At 41.3% G+C, this 20,322-nt stretch overlaps 1 protein-coding gene across 3 annotated transcripts in view; it reads right to left on the bottom strand.

The window, feature by feature from the left end:
• The window catches only part of LRP4 (LDL receptor related protein 4), an 87,692-nt gene that overhangs the window by 33,907 nt on the left and 33,463 nt on the right, over nucleotides 1–20,322 (bottom strand). For all 3 annotated transcript variants that reach the window (XM_018082750.2, XM_018082751.2, XM_029964174.1), the window contains exon 2: nucleotides 9,172–9,318. In XM_018082750.2, coding sequence (XP_017938239.1) covers nucleotides 9,172–9,318 — 147 coding nt within the window. The remainder of the gene's footprint in view (nucleotides 1–9,171; nucleotides 9,319–20,322) is intronic.

Below are 20,322 nucleotides of genomic sequence, written 5' to 3'. Positions count from 1 at the left end.
GTCCCTCACATCATGTCCAGGATGTCACATGTAGATATCTATCCAGGTCATATCCAGCTTCTTCTAGGCCTCAGAGGAGTATAAAGGAGAGGGAAGCATACAAATCTGTATTTTCACCCTCCAGTTTTGACAGCACCCTGTTCTTCCAATAGCTGGACCCATTTCCTTACATTGCATTTTCTCTGAGAACCCCTGTGTTGCTGCAGCAAAATGAAGAAGGAGCTTCCTCTTTTTCCCAAGGGAAGGTGGAACTGGAAAATTCTCCGCTTCCCAAACTCTGCTTCCAAACAAAACCAAGACATTTTTGGACTCAGATGGTCAGTCCCACACAAGACCTCTCTTCCCCAAGCACAACTTCCATACATTGCATGCTGAGCAAACCTTCCCTGGCCTCAGCTGCAGTTTCAGGACTATGACCATCCTCCCAGTGTATGCTTTAGCGTGACTAATCACCAAAGGACTGCACAGAAGCCACCTGGAAGGGAATTTGCATGCTGACTCTCCAGGGGAGAATTCTTCAGGTTCCCAGAGGGTTAAGCCATTAGCGCTGGTTCAGAAGGATACCATTAACCCACTGAACTGCTGCACCCCTTCATGAGGTAACAACACAAAATGAAATTCCACCCCTACAGGGAGCAGTTCAGCCAATTTCATACTCCCCCTAGATATAAAAATCGAGCTTCAAGCACAGGGGAGGTAGCACAGGAGAAAGAGAGCAAAACATAAACTGCTAGGAGAACCAAATTCCCAGCCCAGCAGACAGCAAGTGTGTGCTAGCCAGACAACACTGGGGGTTAGGGGCAGGGGGGTGGTGTTAAATCCCCTTCTAAAGGAGCATTCCTTTAAAGAAGGAAGAAAAACCACAAACCTACTTAGATAAAAAATCCCAAACTAATGAATGAGGGCTAATGTCTCATAGAGCAGAGAAACTGCCAGTGGGATCAGGGCAGGGATCCACATATAATTGGAACCTGAATTTAATAATGGTCAGAAACAGATGCTTCAAAAGAAGATTCTGCAAGACATTCTGGGAGTAGTTTCTTCCTAACCCCTTCTTCCTAGCTCTGCCCCCCCAATCCATCATTCCTTCTTCCCATTAAAAAGCAAACAGCCTACACGGAAAATTCCTGTTTCCTTCTATTTTTCTAAACATATTAGGCTTCAGTTCCACTGTACAGCCCTTTCCTCTAGGGTTGTTATTAATCAGCTCTTTTGCTGGACATTTATTACTTCATATTTTGATGTGTTTTATTCCTATGGAGTTAAAGCTGAGGGCATATCACTAGCCCAGAGTGAATGTTTAGTACAGTTGAAAATACATCCAAAGTGTTTGGAAATTTGAACTTAGGAGGAAATTCAGAACTTAAGAGGTCACACTTAGGACACTCAAACAACCTCCACTATATTTTGTCCTGACATGATGGAGCAGCTATACAATCTGGTAAGTGTATTGCTTTAACTCATATAGCTTATTTTAAAACCCATGGTCAGAAGAAGAGCACATGGCAATACAACTGAAGCAGCAGGAACTCCTTTCGCTGACAGAGATAGAGCAAGACCTCTTCATCTTGCTGGAGGACAAGCTGGATTAGCATCTAGAAGACTAGAAACTGAACCCCCATATTCTCTTTCCAGCTTGATACAGACGCATGACCATGGGACAGTTCTGCCTCTTTAGCCCCCTTCTCCAACCTGTAAAATGAAGGATATTTATTATTTCCTAAGACAGCTACAAGTTCTTCATAGGCATCGCTTCAACTGATGAGCAAGCAATCACAGATTGCACTAACATGTTTTCACCACGACTCATAGAAGGATTAGGTAATGCCAACAGTAAACACACTTCAGACTCAACTCCCCTTCCCTGCTCAATTCCAGCTTGATCTCTCCATATCTATGCAAGGAAACAATATTTTCCTAAAAGAGATGAGCTAAGCCAAGTCCTAGAATGGAGCTGAAGGCAGGCAAATGCCTAGACAGACAGGGACCAACTCACCATCCCCAGGCAGAGCAGAGAGGCAGGACAGGGAGCAAGCTCAAGGAAAGGGAGCCAGCCAAGGGAAAGAGCAAGGCTGAGTAGCAACAGCTCAAGAGAACACATCTGTCAACTGACAGTGAGCAATACAAAAAGGTCTTTGAACTTCCAGCCATTTCCCTGAGCTCATCCCTCTGCATGGTCACACTGGACATCATCCAAGGTTTCAGCAAAGCTATGTCTATCATAAGCCTGCTAGTCCTCCCCCCTCCCAACTCCTATTACACAGGACGCTCTTTTATTGCCAAGCAGAAGGGGAAGGGGGAGGGCGGGGGAAAAGGGAAGTTTATAAGGTGAAACGCAGACTGAATCACGTCCCACTGTCCTTTGAACACTTTATCCCTATTGCCTGTGGTGAGCAGGTTGCTTTGTACCCAAGAACAGCAAGCAACCAGTGTTCAGGTCTGGAACACAGCAGTTTGAACAATACTGGTTGTTTAATAAGACAAACTCTCATTCATGTGAAGAATGAGAAGTTAATTTAAAAAATAAATACAACTGAAAAAAAATAATCATACTACCTAGAGAACTGCAGCCTGACCCCCAGCTATGTCCACAGCCATGCCTGTGTATGAGTACTCAGATATCCACAAACAGAGATCTGTTTGCTGAGATCTGCAGCTCAGTGGGCAAAAAGTCCAGTAACAGAAATAAAGGGTGTTAGTCCACTCTCAGAAAGAAATAGGAGACACTGCATTTTACTAACAGATGTTTTGGAAACCCTAGTTCCAGAGTAGCATAAAATATTTCCAATCACACTGCTGAACTATATTTGAGAATGCTGCTGGTCAAAAGCAAAAAAAAAAGAAAGAAAAAAATTAAAAGAGTATCAGCACCCAATCTTTCACAGCCCTTTGATCACAAGCACTCTGCCTGAGGGGGCACTGCATTAATTCTGATGCCTTTTAAATGAAACACACATACTCTGAGCTCAATAAAATGACAAAGTTGCAGATATGGAACTCGTGTGTTTACAAGAGAATATCAAACTCTTAACAGGAGTTCCTAATTCATAAAACTTGACGTTTAGAAATGAAGCTTCACCTGAGCCATTGCATCTGTGCTCAAGACTGGTGATTAAGTGAAGGGCAGAGGGAAAATTTCTTTTAATGTTTCCATTAATTTTAGTAAAAGACCTGTGAGATTTTTATCCTCACATCACCTCAACAATTTTTGTTGTGGGACTGATAAGCAGGCTATACTGACAGTCCTGTTCCTGGCAAGGAAGAGACCCTCTCTTGGACTTGAATGAATTGTAGCTCAACGGGAACTGTGTAGATTTCTCAATGAGATGGGAACAGACCACTTTTAGAAATATTTAAAGTACAAGGAGTAAATTCTTCCTTCAGCCCCTTTAAATGAAAAAGTATTGTACAACAGTGCATGGAGCTAAGCAAGCAACTCTGTGTCCCAAGAAGTTATCAATTTACAGGCTGGTTATGTATGATACAGATCCAAAATTCACATCAAGAAGGCTCTTCTGGGGGGATAGTTATGAGAGGATTTGACGTATCTTAGGAGAAACAGAACTATTTATGAATTCTCAGGCCAAGTTTACTCAGTTGTCCTTTCACCCTTGCCACAGGAAGTAGGACTCACTCACACCATGCTGGACTTCAAAGGGCATACGGGAGGGCAGAATGAAAACCATTCCTCCGCTTGCATGTGGTTTTCTTTAGGGACAGTCTAAAGTAGTCTCTGTTGGCACAAGGCAGGAAGGCAGCTGAGCTACTCTGTGCATGTGTAGCAAAGGCTTCCAAACCAGATACTGTCAGCAAGCCAGAGAGCTGACACTAGAGAAAGCCTATGAAGCTGGCATGACAGCTGGGAGGTTGCTTACTGATATTATTACTACAGCATTCTGGCTTGTAAACATGATCCAGAGCAGGAAGCAAGCATATCATGGAATAATTGGCTTCCATCACAGCAGGGCTTCAAATTTGCAAGGAAAAGAGTTTCTGTCAAAGGTAAGCAGAGGCAGGGCTTTCCTTAAAACAATGGGAAAATACCTATGAGTGGCAGACATTCCAAGGACACCAAAACAAGTGCAAAGTGTCTGGGATGTGCAGAAACAGTACCATTTGACGAAAAACTTAGTGCAACCAACTCAGAAAGTGGTAATTTGTTTTATAGTTTGTAAAAGAACATTAAAAACTAAACAAAGGAAAACTCACCACATATTAAGAATTTATCTTGAAACTGAAAATGTCTCAAGGGAGTAAGTGTTCCCTGTGTCTGCTCTAGTTTTTCATAGCTGTAACTCCTCTCACTGCCAAGTATCTTGCTTTTCTTTTCCTTTTTTTTTTTTTTTACATCACATGCACTGCGTTTCAAGCTGTCATTCTTTAACAAAGTGACAGATTACCCATGCAAGGTTAGAAAATTGCATTAATAGAGAATTTAGTGAACTCCAATCAATTACTCAAGTACATGCAGGACTATATAGACAGAGATGCAAGACTGAATCGTGACTTGCTAAACCAATTTTCACCTTTATGCCCAGCCTGTGTTTCGCTCTCTTGCTTTATTAGGAGTCCAACAATCCAGTGTCTTCCCATTCTCCTCTCTTTTTCCCAAGGAAATAGAATTTTCTCAGGAACTTGTTCTTCTTGTTGTATTGGTTTACAGTATACATATGAGCATATGATACACGGAAGGAAAGTACACCGTAAAAAAGTATGGTTACAGTTTTATTCCTCTGGAAAGTTAGGACAGTCACAGGAGAAAAAAAAGAAAATTCTAAAACTAGGTTGTAGCAGGACAGGGAAAGATGGGATTCCTTGCAAACATTTCACTCTTCTAATCAGACACATCTACTTGATGATATTATAATTTCTGTCTTTAAAACTCAGAGCTGCACATCCATACATTGCTGGAAAAGAATCCAGATTGTTTTAGCATCTCATTAGAGTCCATATAAGTGGTTGCACTAAATGAGATTCATAAGTCAGCATGAACCACTGGGCCCATTCCAGCATGAAGACTAGCCCCATGGTTTCTGAGGAATCTCAGTAATTTTTTAACTAGGCCTTTAATATATCTGGGCCTTGTATGATGACTTCATCATGACGACCCAAACCTTCAGGTCAGTATTTGTATTTAAAAGAAACTGACTGGTTTCAAACCTGGTAGAAGTCAATAAATAAATATATAAATCAAATTCAAAACAGAGAAGTCCAAAATCTCACTCCATGAAAGCCGTGTACTTAACATTTCTACAGTATCCTTAGCCCCATTGCTTAACTTTTATTTTTGCTTTCATATTTCCACTAAATTGCACTCAAAGTATAAGGGTTGTCAGCTGAAAAAGGTTCTCCTCTTTGTATTTTTTCTACCACAACACAATATTCAAAAAGGCAACTCATATTCTAGTCCTTCCCCTTGAGTCACTTTTCTACTCTGAATAATGCTGCTCTTTATCTCCCCTCCTAACTTGTCAAATCTACTGTCCTTCTTGGTACCTGATAGCTTACATCTCTCACTAAATTGTAGAGACCTACAGCACAAGTTATGTTCTGAATGAGATCACAGAATTACAGAATCATCAAACTTGGAAGAGACCTTTGTCCAACCGTCAACTCAGCACCACCTAAATCACCCCTAAACCAGACCCTCAAGTGACACATACAGACATCTCTTGAACACTTCCAGAGACAGTGACTCTACCACCTCCCTGGACAACTTATTCCAGTGTTTAATCACTCTTTCAGTGAAAAATTTTTTTCTAATACCTAATCTGAATCTCCCCTGGCGCAACTTAAGGCCATTTCCTCTCATTCTTTCACTTGAGACACGAGTGAAGAGACTGACATCCACCTCACTACAACCTACTTTCAGGTAGTTGAAGAGGGCTACAAGGTCCCTCCTGAGCCTCCTCCAGGCTAAACAACCCCAGCTCCCTCAGCCGCTTCTCCTAAGACATGCTTTCTAGACCCTTCACCAGCTTCATTGCCCTTCTCTGGACATGCTCCAGCACCTCAATGTCCTTTCTGAAGGGAGGGGCCCAAAACTGGACACAGCATTCAAGGTGCGGCCTTGCCAGAGACTTGTACAGGGGGACGATCACTGTGGCCCTGATCCTGCTGGCCACACCGTTTCTAATACAGGCCAGGATGCCATTGGCCTTCTTGGCCACCTGGACACACTGTTGGCTCATGTTCAGCTGCTGTCGACCAGCACCCCCAGGTTCTCTTCCACAGGCAGCTTTCCAGCCACTCATCCCCCAGCCTGTAGCGATGCCTGGGGTTGTTGTGACCCAAAGGCAGGACTTGGCATTTTGCCTTGTTGAACCTCAGACAGTTGTCCTCAGCCCGCTGAACCAGCCTGTTCAGATCCCTCTGTAGAGCCTTCCTACTCTCCAGGAGATCAGTGCTCCTGCCCATCTTGGTGTTGTCTGCAAACTGACTGAGAGATAAAGATAATAAACAGGACTGACCCCAATACTGAGCCCCAGGGAACACCACTAGGTGGATTTAACTCCAGTCACTACCACTCTCTGGGCCTGGCCATCCAGTTGGATTTCTACCCAGAGAACTGTGCACCCATCCAAACTGTAAGCAACCACTTCCTCCAGGAGAATGCTGTGGGAGATGGTGTCAAAGGCTTTACTGATGTCTACGTAGACAACATCCACAGCCTTTCCCTCATCCATGACACAGGTCACTTTGTCATAGAAGTAGAGCAGGTTGGTCAAGCAGGACCTGCCTTTTGTAAACCCATGTTGGCTGGGCCTGATCCCTTGGTTGTCCTGCACGTGTTGTGTGATGGCACTCAGGATGATCTGCTCCATGACCTTCCCCAGCATTGAGGTCAGGCTGACAGGCCTGTAACTCCCTGAATCATCCTCGACCCTTCTTGTAGATGAGTGTTACATTTGCTATTTCCAGTCAAATGCAACTTCTCCAGTTAACCAGGACTACTGGCAAATGATTGAAATTGGCTTGGCAAGTTCTTCTGCCACCTCCCTCAGCACTCTTGGGTGCATCCCATCTGGGTCCATAGACTTGTAGGTGTTTAATTGGCATAGCAGGTCACTAACCATTGCCTTCTGGCTTATGAGGGTTTCAGTCAGGTTCCTGTCACTAACTTCCAGCTCTAGGAGCTGCGTATCCTAAGGACAAGTGGTTTTGGCATTAAAGACTAGGGCAAAGAAGGCATTAAGTAACTCAGCCTTTTCATCAGTTTTCTGACACTATTCTACCCTCTGCATCCACTAAAAGACGGAGACTCTCCTTAGCCCTCCTTTTGCTGTCAATAGAAGCTTTTTTTGTTGCCTTTTTTGTTCCTCAGAACACAAAATCTGCCTCTATTTGTAATACAAAGAATTCCAAACAAGAGGTGGCATATTCATCTTTAACAGTCCTCAGTGGATTATACATCCATTAACTTATGAGACTGCTACCTGAGAATGTTTGAAATTTCAGAATCAGTGTTTTGTGGCAAGGAGATTTGCAGCTTAAGCATACGTTGTATGAACAAACAACTTGTTAGCTTTGAACCACCTCCTGCTAGTTCCTATGGAAGATCTTATCTCTCCCGCCCCCTAGTCCTACCTACCCTGCCTACTTGGCTTAAAACTTTCCAGGCTCAAAGTATAATGTTGTTGAATTACAAAGAAGATCATACCAACAAGTATCACCCGTCTAAATCATTACTGAGCCCACCAAAAAAATCCAAAACAATCCCACCATCATCCCCCTGCTTCCCCACCTCCCCAGCAAACAAACAAACAAACAAACAAACAAAAAGGAATCTTCCTCTGTGCTTAATAATAAGCCAGTAAAACCAGTTTAGCTATTGGATATTCCTTACCTCCCCAAACCCCTTATTCCTGCTCAGATTCTCCTTTTTTAGCCTGTGCAATTGTACAGAGCCTCCTCCGTCCTGTTCTTTTGAGACTTTAATTTTATTTCTTCAATTCCCAGATCCTCATTTCCTCTTTTTCGAGCATAGCAAGTTTTCATATTGGCCCTTTTCTTTACTGGATGTAAACATGCAGGGTTTTCATCCCCTTTTTTGATTTCTCCAGTTAAAGTCACTTCCTTGCCCAACAACCCTTTCACTAATCATCTTTAAACCAAACACTGATCATCTCAATTTGCAGGTAGCCAATTTATCAAAACCCTGTTTTTCACTCAAGGTCTTCCACACTGCTCAATATTTGCAAAATTTGAAGAAACAAGAAGTGAGAAGGAAACATATTTTCACAAAGTTAGGTTGATACCTCCCAGACTTAAGGAAGAAGAGGTTCTCTAAAACAGCATTTCAAAGATGAGGAAAGCTCCTTTCCATACAACTAATCAACAGCAGAAACCAGGGAAGGTTAAAGAAAGATCCATCAGAGAAGATAAATTCCTCCTCATTCATGTTCCTTGACAGGAGCCTTAAATCTTCAGCTCTAGGGTTTCCTTTCAGGAAAGGAGTTCCATGAAAACGGGCCTTTTTTTCCACCCTTCAATTCTGCCACCGTCTGTGCAATCCAAAGAGATGAGGTAAGAAAGCAACTTACTTGTGACTCCAGGGAAAGAGGCTTTCTCTATTAATCTGTATCATGCTAAACCCACTCAAACTGACATTATACATCAATTCTCACCTAGCTGGGCTCAGCTACAGAGATGTCAACACTATGCAGATACGCAGTAGCTGCAAGGTAACTTCTCTCAGCAGATCCCAAGACCAATGAATATTATGACAGTGTTTACCTTTCCCTCCCTTTATAGGGCAGCCAGGACATAAACTAGAATTTTACTTAGGAGGGCAGACACTCTCCAAACACTTCTTCACACTGTTTATTTTCCATTCATATTTACAGCAAAACTGTATAATTTAGTTCACAGACAGTGCTTTTGCAAGGGTGGGAAAAAAAAAGTACTTCTCTCTGTTCCTCTTCTCCCTCTAAAATATTCATGTCCAACAGCCATCTAAAAACCAGCTGCAAAAGCCAGAGTGGGTGTTTTGCTGTGCTTTATGCTGGTGCTCTGTTGGACTCTGAGTACTGAAGTCAGTCAAAAGTAGGTCATCTACAACTCAAAACATCAGTCATACAAATGGCATGATTTGCCTGTAAAACAGAGAAGCACCAGAAGAGAAAAAGACATTCTATTTTCCCAAATCCAAGTCAAAGATGGTATTCTTACTGCAGCCATCTTCATCACTGTGGTCCCCACAGTCATTGTCTCCATCACATTGCCACTGAGCAGGGATACACGTGCATTCACCAAAAGCACTGACAGCACATGTAAAATGATTACGTCCACAGGAGCATTCACTGCTACTCGTAACACCTGTAAAGGAAGAAAAAAAGAAAGAAAGAAGATATTTTTAAGAGATCCATCTGTTTTAGGGTAAACATTAAATACAACGTGACATCACAGTTCTTCTCCATGTACACACTATATGTATGAACACATCCTCTACTAAAAAGGAACATGTTCACCCTCCTCATACTGTTGAAATCAGAGATCTATTACTACGCGCAGTTTCCTGGACTGGGGTGTTTGAAGGTGACAGCAAAGAGCAATCCGCCAAGAAGAAACTTAGGAGTCAGCTGAAAAACAACTCAGAACGAGTCACAAACAAATTCAAGGAATGTCAGGTATCAGAACACCCTTTCTATTCTACAAACTCACTCTTCTAGAGCACTGCACTGCTGCTGCTACACTTGGTTCTGACACTACAAGAGAAGGGATAACTCTGTGGAGTAGAATCCTTTGTTAAACAAATGATTACTCTATCAATCATCAACCCCCTCAGGCTAGTCTGACTGGATATTTTTGCATGTTTCCTTCTTTCTGCAATTCAAACAGACCTAAAGCTCTCTGATTAAACAACAGATCATAAGGAAAGAATTACAGAGAGATATGTGCCCCAAGTGGTAGTCATATACATCCTGAACTATCTGCAGGCTTTTTGATTTCATTTACCTTACTCATACATCTAGTGTATCTGTGATGAACCATGAACTGTATCAACCTAAGCAAAAAAGAAAAAAAAAATTCCCCAGAATGTCCTTATTTACCATGCTAATTGAGAAAAGCAGTATCTTCAAAATCATATGTAACACTTCTGCAACTCTCTCAACAGCTGAATTCCCTCCAGTGAAGACATCCATTTGTGAAACAAAAGCTAAGATTTAAGTTTAAAGGGGATGCATTTCTTCCTTGAGGAAGAATTACATTATGGTTCTTCTGCAACAAAACTGGTTGAGGAGGTTTCTGCCAGCCTCTGCTGCCTGCTCCCAACTGCTACACTGCAGATTGCAAGGCCTTACTACAAACCATTTTCCAAGCATATCTGCAAGCTGCTGAATTGCACCAACCAGATTTTTGTGGGACCTCTGTTCACAGTCTGCCATGGGGGTGATAACCTTTTATTCTTCCCCTCACATTCACTACAAGTTATTTTTAAAAGGTTTAGTAGAACATATACATCTCCAAGTATTACTGCATATACTAGGGAAAGCGGCCAATATCTGGTGTAACGAAGGATTGAGGCTAAAAGAACATGAGGTGAATAAAAAAACAAAGGAGGGTAGAGTGGTCAGATCTGCAGAGGACTTACCAGGTATGAACAGGCTGATTTAAAAAGACAGCAAGTGGGTGATGTAGGGTCAGAAGGCAAAAAAAGCAACACAAACATCCCTGAGGAAAAGCAGTGCATCATCTATGCAACATATCCGATTATCAGAAATGCAGGAAAATTCAGAATAACCACAACCCTCCCACAAAAATCAAACAGGTTTCTTCAAACTGACAGCACAGGACATTCAGGACGAACTATCCTCTGCTGTTGCCTGCAACTATTTAAAAAGGCAGAACTAGCTGCATATTGTCTCCAAAGTAGTTGCTGTTTAAATCACCTTTTCCAAAGCAATTTTCTACCATTATCCTCAACAGTACCCCAAAGCACTTATCCCAGGTACCTGAAAAGCTCTAATATTCCTTTCTGTTGAAATACACAAGACCACCTAGGAAAAGACAAAAATGGAAGTACTAGTGACTGGCTCTATCCTGCCCAGGCTTATGGACATGAAAGGATCAAACATCAAGGCAAATCATTCTTAAACTAGGGTAATACATTTAATAATTTATTTCTGGATAAGCATAAATGAGGGAGTTGAGGAAAAGAAGTAAAAGCAAATTATCTTAGCTACTGAATATAATCACAGAATCACTGAGGCTGGAAAGACCTCCAAGATTGCCAAGTCCAACTATTAACGCAACACTGCCAGGGTCCACCGCTAAACCACGTCCCTAAATGCCACACCTACACACACCTTTTAAACACCTCCAGGGATGGAGACTCCGCCACTTCCCTGGGTAGCCTGTTCTCCAGTGCTTGACAACCCATTCAGCGAAGAAATTTTTCCTAATATCCAATTTAAACATCTCTGGCACAACTGGAGGCCATTTCGTCTCATCCTGTCATTTGTTAGCTAGGAGAAGAGACCAACCCCAACCCCAACTCCCCTAACACCTCCTGTCAGGTAGTTTATAGAGTGATAAGGTCCCCAAGCCTCCTTTTCTCCAGGCTAAATGCTCCCACCCCCCTCAGCCATTCCTCGTAAGACTTGTTCTTTAATCCTTTCACCAGCTTCATTGCCCTTCCCCATAGGAACAGCAGCATGGAAAAGCTCTGTAACAGCAAAGAAAGAATTAGTGCAGCTGTCCCAGTCTGCCGACTGTAACTTAATCTGCTGTATTGTCAAACACAGCAGATTAAAGTTGCTACTAATATCAGTTCAAAGTTGCTACTAATATCAGGTTATATATATGCACACACATACTAAATCTGTTCCTCCCACCTCGTTAAAGTTGCTATATTCCACCATCTCTGTTTTGTGTTTTTACTATGCTACTGAAACTGTTGGAAGCTGAAGGATACATTAGGATACCGACACTCTCTCATATAGCACTAGTTGATATCTGTTGTACTAATATGTAAGCATAATTTGCCTATTTATTTCGAATTATGACCTTTGCAAATTTAATGGTTTGTGATTTGTGACCTATAGGGAAACTAACCTTATAGTCATTACAGTGAAGCATTTTATAAATCATGATTTACCCTTGTCTTGCACTTGGACTAGTAATGCACATGATGGTTCAGAGAGTACACTACTTCCAACCTATGAACAGTATCAGAAGAACCAGTCCTGGGTGGCTAGTCTTTCCCAGTAAAACAAACAAGGTGAATGAAACGTGGCACCCCCTGCAGACAGCAGGAATTTTCTCAATGGTTTCAATGTGGATAGTATTTCACCTTTGGTGTCCCATGATTATTTCCCAGTGCTCAGAGCTCCAGTGACATTACCCTGTAACTGTATCTGTAATAGTAGAGGGTCAGGAAGGATAAAGATGAGAAGCATGTTTTCTCCAACTCCCTCAAAGACAAGCGGAAGTGGTGTATTTGGTGTGAGAAACCTTAGCAGAAGACTTAACTCTCTTTACCTCGAGCTCTCATTAACCGGTGGGAGCGCGAGACAGAAGACTAACCAAGCGCACATATAAACCTCCAGTGTCACGTTCCAATCCCAGTTAGTCAGTGGTCCAGGAACAGGACGGAAATCAGCGTTTGCTGTTCAGGCAACTGGACCAATAATCAAAGCGGATATATCTACTTACACTTCTGCATATTCTTCTGGAGCAGGAACAAAGAGGCACTTCTGGGCTTAACCATGCAAATATTTTTCCTAAAGCTTTTCATCACATTGCAGGCTGGGACATTTTACTAACTCTCTATATTGAAAAATCTTTTCACTTATGCAGGAGGCAAAAACCTGACATATTTTATCAATGCAATACATACGTAACAATAAAAAAAAGCTAGACAGAGATATTGGCAGGTGCTGAGCTGACATCACACAACTTTCCTGGCCTCTCCCGATACCTCATGTGACCGCAACACAAGTTTCCTACTCTCTCACCTGCCCACGGTATAAACAACCAAAAAATCATCTTCACTGTCTGCAGTTTGTTTCCCTCCAGATGGGATAGCAGCAGGATCCAGTAACTAAACAGTTTTCTAGCAAAGTATACAAACAACCTCCGGATTTTACAAACAGGAAGTCAGTCTAAACACAAGCCTCATACTTAACATCTGCCATCACCTTAAATTTAGCATGGCATGCTCAGTTTCTTCAGATTCCTTCCAAATATCCTCCATACCTTCTTGTTCATCTGACAAATGAAATGTCTCCCGAGGAAGGGTGAGTTGCCCCCACCTCCCTTAAAACAATAGTTACAATCTGTGTAATTTTATGTCTAAAGTTTGCAAAGCAGTTATGTCATTTCTGGCCAAAAAGCAGAAGTCAATAATCATCCTGTTATTTCTGCCTTTTTTTTTTGCGGGGGGGGGGGAGGTGGGGCAGGGTTGCTTAAACAGTAAGTTGTTGCTCTGCTTCCCCCACCACTCCCCACACCTCTTCTTAAGGCCAAACAATATAGCCCATAAAGCAAAACCTAATATACAAAGCTTCATTTTGCTGATGAGGTCATTTGCAATCCTCAGAGCTACTATATAGCAGCCACAGACTCATAAAAACACTGACATTGCAAAGGAAGCTTAAGTAGACAGAATAGTTACCAAACTGGACTCTGTAGCTGTTGCTTTAATAGAAACAGCAGATATCTAGGGCAGAGTGAAAAACTGCTTAAGTCCTGATGGCATGCTTTATTCCAAAAAGACACATGCTAATCCTCTCTCTCTTCAGTAAAAATAATGACAGATGCCAGCCCTTATCACTATTTTGTAGCAATTCAACCTTCGACAGCTTGTTGCTTCAACAAGGAATCATGCAATAGTCCAAGTTGGAAGGGATCTCAAAAGATCACCTGGTCCAACCTTTTGTGGAAAAGGGAGCCTGGATGAGACTAATTATCACCCTGTCCAGTCACATCCTGAAAACCTCCAGTGATAGGAACTCTACGATCTTCCTGGGGAGGTAGAATGATTGTTCTTATTGAAAAAAATGTTTTTCTTTTTTTGGCACAAACACATTCCTGCTCTGTCAGGCTCTGGCAGCATTCTAGCAATATCAGAATTTTCTCACATTCACATATGGATGAAGTTTCCTCAATGAACACCTGCAAAAGATCCTTCCATCAATGGTCAACATCATGATGCCTTTTCAAATTTTCTTTCTATCCAGTACCAAGAACCAGCTACATAAAAGAGACTCTTCCACTCCACACCACCCTGTTGATTGCATCTTTTCCCTTTCATCCTAACACACAAACTCTTACTATAATTTTTTTAATTAGTAGTAATAAGTTCACAGCCATCGTTTTTTTTCCACCACCCTGCAGTTCTTCATGTACCTGTAACATGGAATAAGACAGCTAAAACCACGGCTAAGTATCCATTTAGTTCTTCCATGGTACAAGGAAAATAGCACCAATAGCTTTAGAAAAGCCAGAACTACAAACATATTTGGTATGATTTACAGTTGCAGACTGTTCAGCTCAGAATCAGAAGGCTCTGGAAAGAATAATCATCCTTTTGGTCCAAGACTCCCCCTCCACGGACAGGCACCTAACTCTCCATTTCATGGCCTACAGAAGACCTTCAGTGGAAGGCAGAGACCTTTCTGCAATCCTCATTATTACAAAAGACAACCAAAAATATGACAATACCATCTTTTATAATTTTAACCCTACCATATAAAAATGGTGGGAGGACGCAAGGTACAAGTGGATATTGAACTAGTGTGAAAATATAGGACAAATTACAGTGACAAAGAAGAAAAAAATCCAGGACTGTGTAAAAGAACTGGAATATGAGTAACGGAATTAAAGGCAAAAGGAGAGAACTGAAGTCCTAACAGTGATGGGTATAAGGCTGTGTGATTTTTTCCACAGAGAAAGCGTGGAAGGATATCACCAGAAGCAGTATTTAACAAATTTGGAACAAGCATCAGAGTATTTTGCTCTGACTTCAAAAGATGCACTTCATTTTTTACTTCTGTATTTTAAGAACTCATGAGCATGTGATTGTTTACTTGGGGTTAAAATCAGTGAATTCTGTAGCATAGTCTTTAATAGCCTCTTAATACCTTGCATATCTCTTGTTAGAAGGTCTGTGTCGGATACCATTTTATCTCTTTCTCCACTTCCAGGTCAGGTTCACTTCTGCATTCCCATCACATATACACCTTGACAAGGGCAGACCTTGGACATTTCAAATGGCCTTGAACATAGTTTACTTGATACACTTTCCTTCTTTATCCAGCACTTCCACAAATTCCTATGGCAAAGCAGCTCGGCTTTATATACTTGCCTGTCTTGAGGGAAAATGAAAATTTTGGATTCCTCTCTTACCCAAATAGCAGTTTCCATGGAAGGAAAAAGTACAGTTAATCCAGCTTTAGAAGAGGGATTTGCTGACCATTGTTTAAACTCAGAGCTCTGCTGGCAGACACAGCAAAGGCAAGAGTACAGCACAACAGCTCGATGTCAGACAGGGCACCACACACTGATAAAAGCCAACACAATTTTCTCTTCTTTTCTACTCCCATTATGGAAGCATCTGAAGCAGTTCTGATTGGGTACCCACATGGTCTCCAAGTATTTGAAGCCTGCCTAGACTAAAATTAATATCACTAGGAAGATCAATCCAAAAGTTTTCAATTCAAACAGAATTGTTACAGTTTTGTTTGAGGAAGAACATGATAGTGATACGGTTAAGGACAAAAAAATGGGGCATCAAAAAGACCTCAACATAACCACATGAACCAGAGAAGAGAGACTGAAAATGTTACAGCTTTTTGGGAACTGAGTACCATGCCTACTTTGGCAGTCTCCAAGTGAGGATGAAAGTTTCCCAATCTTAGAGGTTCCCCTTTCATTTTGAAAAAGCAGAGATACCTCAATCCTGAACCAGCTGATTCTCAAACATCTGACTGAACAAAGTGCTGGGGAGAGGCACATTATTAAGCACAGTTATCCTTCAGCTACTGTATTAAACTGCACAACTTCATAAGTTACACCTGAAAAACATTACACTTGATATGAGCACAAGAATCAGGGGCATAAGGAAGAGAAATTCCACAGGGCGTCCACTAATTAGGACTTAAAGAAAATAAAGGGTGCAACAAAGTGCAAACTGAGTGTTAGTGCCATGGGTGTATGCAAGAAGTAGAGCGAGACAAACAGAAGCTGTGTTTTCAGAAACACAGCATAGGTCAAAGAAATAGGAGGCCTTTAAAAACATGATTGAGTCTCTGGAGCCCAATGCTGATCCCACAGCAGTAAAGACCAGCAATCCCACCAAAAACCTCAACCTGCACCCAGGGAATAGGAGAGCACTTATAGAAACAACTGTTGAAAAAGAAATACTGAAGGAGGATTTGATTTGAACATAAAAAGACTCAAGGATCAAGAAGCAATTTTACAGTTCCTTCTCCCAAATCCCAAAGTCATAAATGAATACCTTGCAATAATCAATGTGACTGTAACTGAGGTCTCTAGATACTTGTCCTAACTCTATCCACGTCTACACCACTAGACAAAATTACTTCTTCCCTTCTAGAAGAGGGTATACTACTATTATGCCACCACAGTGTAGTAAAGGCTTAATGTTTACTCTGTTTCTACATACCTAGAGTCTTTGAACAGAAGGTATAGTTGAAAAGGCATTATGATTGCCATGAAATCCTAGTCAAAAACTAATTCAAATTGGCTAGGTTACCAGCACACACAGATCAAAAAAGTCAGCTGAATGACCATAAACAAAAGATAATGAGAAATGGCAGCAAGTCACGCTGCAGGGGGTAGAGATAGTTAGTAAGTATTATAGGGATCAGCATTTGATCCAGTCCCATTAAGTAACTTCATTAATTAACTGGAAGAAAGAATAAGTATCAAGTTAAAGGAGCTGCAAATGATACCAAATTAGGAAATATTCCTCTACAAACTCAACAGTAGAAAAAGAAATAATATAGAGGGGACCTTAGAAGATTAGAATTATGGGCAGAAAATCAGGACTCAGCCTTTAAAAAAAAAATTTTTTAAAGCTAGTGCATCTGGTGGAAATTAATTTGAAACAGATTGAACAAATTAATAGAAAAGGCTGGGTGCAGCAATGCCTGGAGAAATCAAGGAGCAACAATAAAAGACCCACTCTCTCTAAAAGTGTGTACAAAAACATTAGATAGTGGGAGCATCTGTTTGTTTTACCAAGAATCTACAAAGGTGCAAAGACCTCAGAAAGTCATGAGCTGCAGTATGCCATCTCTGACATTCTGCTTCTCGCCTCCAAGGCCCTTACTGGAAGAGATTCAGCCTCCTAGATACTTGTAACCCACATATTTACATGTTCTCTGTGTACTAAATAATTTTTCCTACCTATAAACATGGATTCCAAGGAGCAGGAGCATTACGCTTCCCACCGTGTGAAATTTCCTTCCTGTTACTGTTAAAAGCATTCCATCTATCCTGGCATTTCATTACCTGTAGATTTTCTCTCTTAAGCAGAGCATGTCATCCATATTACATTATGAAGTGCAGAGTGATACCTGAAGGATGCCATCAAGAAACACACTTTGCTAATTTTAACCTGAAGTAGCATTTCTTTATATAGCTGCAAGCTCCTGTGCAACTGCATGTCAATAGAGAACTACAATGAAGAATCCAAGGGACTTATCCCCAGTAGTAAATTACTTGTCATGAGGACCACTTCACTCAAGAACATTAAACAGAAATGAAATACCACTCAGAAATGGGCAGAATAATAAAAGGCTGTTGATGCATGACATCATTCAGATGTTTAGCTGGACCACAAGGGCCCAACAGGCAGAGCTATGTGACTCAAACCCTTTCAGAATACACATATGCCAGACAAACACTTTAAAATACTACCTTAAACCCACATCATGCTTTGCAAGAATTAGTCACTTCAGCAACATGAGACACATAACTTTCTATTTCTTTCACTGTGGTGGGTTTTTTGTGGTTGTTTTTTTTTAAACCCACACACTAATAACCTCTACCCTTTCCTGTCCCATAAAGGTTGCAAACAATTTACTTTTCATTTATCATGAATCATTCGGCACAGCAGATGCTAAAATTTAGAAGATAATAGCACAACACCAGAAATGTTACCAAGTGACCTTCACAATTGCCAAGCGCCAGCTAGAGTAGCAACCTGCTGTTTTAAACAGATAACCCACAGGAAAAAGATACTTCTGATGTATTTCACCTACTACAGTCCCCTATGAGTTTCATTAGCACAACAGCACTTGAGAATGAGGGTCATTGAACAGTCAGAAATCTTTCTCTCTATCAAAGTTCATGGAGATGAGCTACAGACATTGATCGGGACTAATGAAACACTGGAGTTTGTTTTCCCAGTTATAAGGCAGAAAATGTTTGCATTTTAAATTTCATGAGCATTCCTTTAACTTTTCGATTACTTGATAGACAGACAGGTCTCTCTCATCCTTGAAGCAATTATCCTAGTGATCCTTACATTACCTCAGCTAGTGATCCTTACATTACCCAAGGAGCACCCAAGGTTTACTACAGTCACAGTAAAGACATGCTCTGTCACTTCTGGAAAACAACGTGGAAGAATCAGAACCTCAGAGCTATTTCAGAAATTCTGAAGCCTTGCAAACCTTCCCCTTCACTGAATGGATGAAGAATGCAAGTAGCCTACAAGGCCTAATGAAAACCAGCTTGGCATCTGTCACTCATAACTATAATATGAGAAGAAAAAGGTTTAATTTGCATACATGCACCCCTCCCTCTTTTACTTCACTTCCCTTTAAGTAATCCAAGTATTAACTTTTAAGGTAAACAAACAATCAGTACTTTTCCAACATTCATTCTTTTTCTGCTACTATTCCTGTCATATCCTCTTCCAAGCTGCAAGCATCCTTGAGATTTCACTGAATTCCTTGCTTAACAGTTGAGAAAGACATAGCTGTCATCTGACCATGCATGGACTAACTAAACCCGACTTAATCTAAAAATGAGCAAAGAAAAACCCACTCAGCTTTCAGTTTCATATAGGATAGCTATACATCTTTCTGTCTGCATACAGTCTTGAACAGTAATGGCATCCACCTCTCACAGATACTACTAAAGAACCTGTTACAGGTCACGGCATTAAGAAAAACTGAAATTAATGCCAATTAATTTTAATCTACTGTCTGTAAACTACACCGATTTACTTGCAGTGTCACGAGCAGCCAAGCTATCTTGAAGTGGGGGAAAAGGAAATTGGAGTGGTCAAAAGAGGGCAGCTAAGAGGAGGAAGCACTCCTGCCATCTTTGCTTGAAAACTAGTGCTCAGAGGCTTCAAGGATCCAAGAAAAACTAAGTGGCATTTTTGAACCTGGGTTGCAAGGATAAATGTACTTAGGAAAATTCAGAATACACCTCCTTACCACAGAGCCTTCAGGAAACTGGTTCCTTTCCCTTTTGATTCAGAAGCTTCTTGAGCTTTTAGCTTCCTCTCCCACACCACTCATGAGCTTTGTTAATCACTGCACCAGCGCTTGTCCAGCGCTCTCTGAATTTACAAAGCATCCATAACCTTGCTCACAACACATTTGGAAGTAATTTTTGATCTGGTCTTCAAAGTTTCACCCTGCATTGGCTCTCTGAACTACTCTAAGTAAGTTTGTCCCACAGGAAATTATCAGCCTGTTTCTTTCATCTTTCAGATGCTCCAGGCACTGGACTGGCTGTAAGGACATTCTACCCTTTAGAACATGCACCCACCTTCTCTCCAAAACCCAGAACATTCTTTTCTTTGTTTAACCTAATCAAGAATTCCGTCTTGATCAGTCCCAGATTACACCAACACGGACAGCCATACGCCTCTTTTCAGAAAGTAAAAGTCAAAGTATGAAAAGTCTTCTTTTTCAAGGAACTTTAGATTCTAGCTAGACTGCAGTTGTCCAGGCACATAGTGCAAGGAAACAAATTTTGCATCCAAAAAAGTCTATTTTGGCTTTTGTGGGCTGTAATTAGATTCGTCCCATTGTTATGGCATGATACAGAAAAGGCCAGGTTCCTGGACAAGATAGGGACTATTCTCTTAGAGAGAGATCATTTTAAGGAGTTTATTTTGGTCTTCTATAAAGCAGCCATCATGTTAGCTGTGGAGCTTTGTAGCTTTCCAGCTCTCTGCCACACAAGAGACTGGGAAGCCAACCACAACAGCTCTGCTTAGCAGAGGAGTCCTCCAGGGAAGGGATAGGATACACAGTGCGGTTTTGTGGCAATAAGGAGGCAGGAGCTCATTTTTGCAATCCCACAGGCAGGAGGACTTCAAAAGCACAA

This window comes from Manacus vitellinus, unplaced genomic scaffold (assembly GCF_001715985.3).
Source record: "Manacus vitellinus isolate BGI_N305 unplaced genomic scaffold, ASM171598v3 scaffold_6_pilon, whole genome shotgun sequence".
Lineage (NCBI taxonomy): Eukaryota > Metazoa > Chordata > Aves > Passeriformes > Pipridae > Manacus > Manacus vitellinus.
This window is presented reverse-complemented; position numbering and strand designations above follow the sequence as displayed.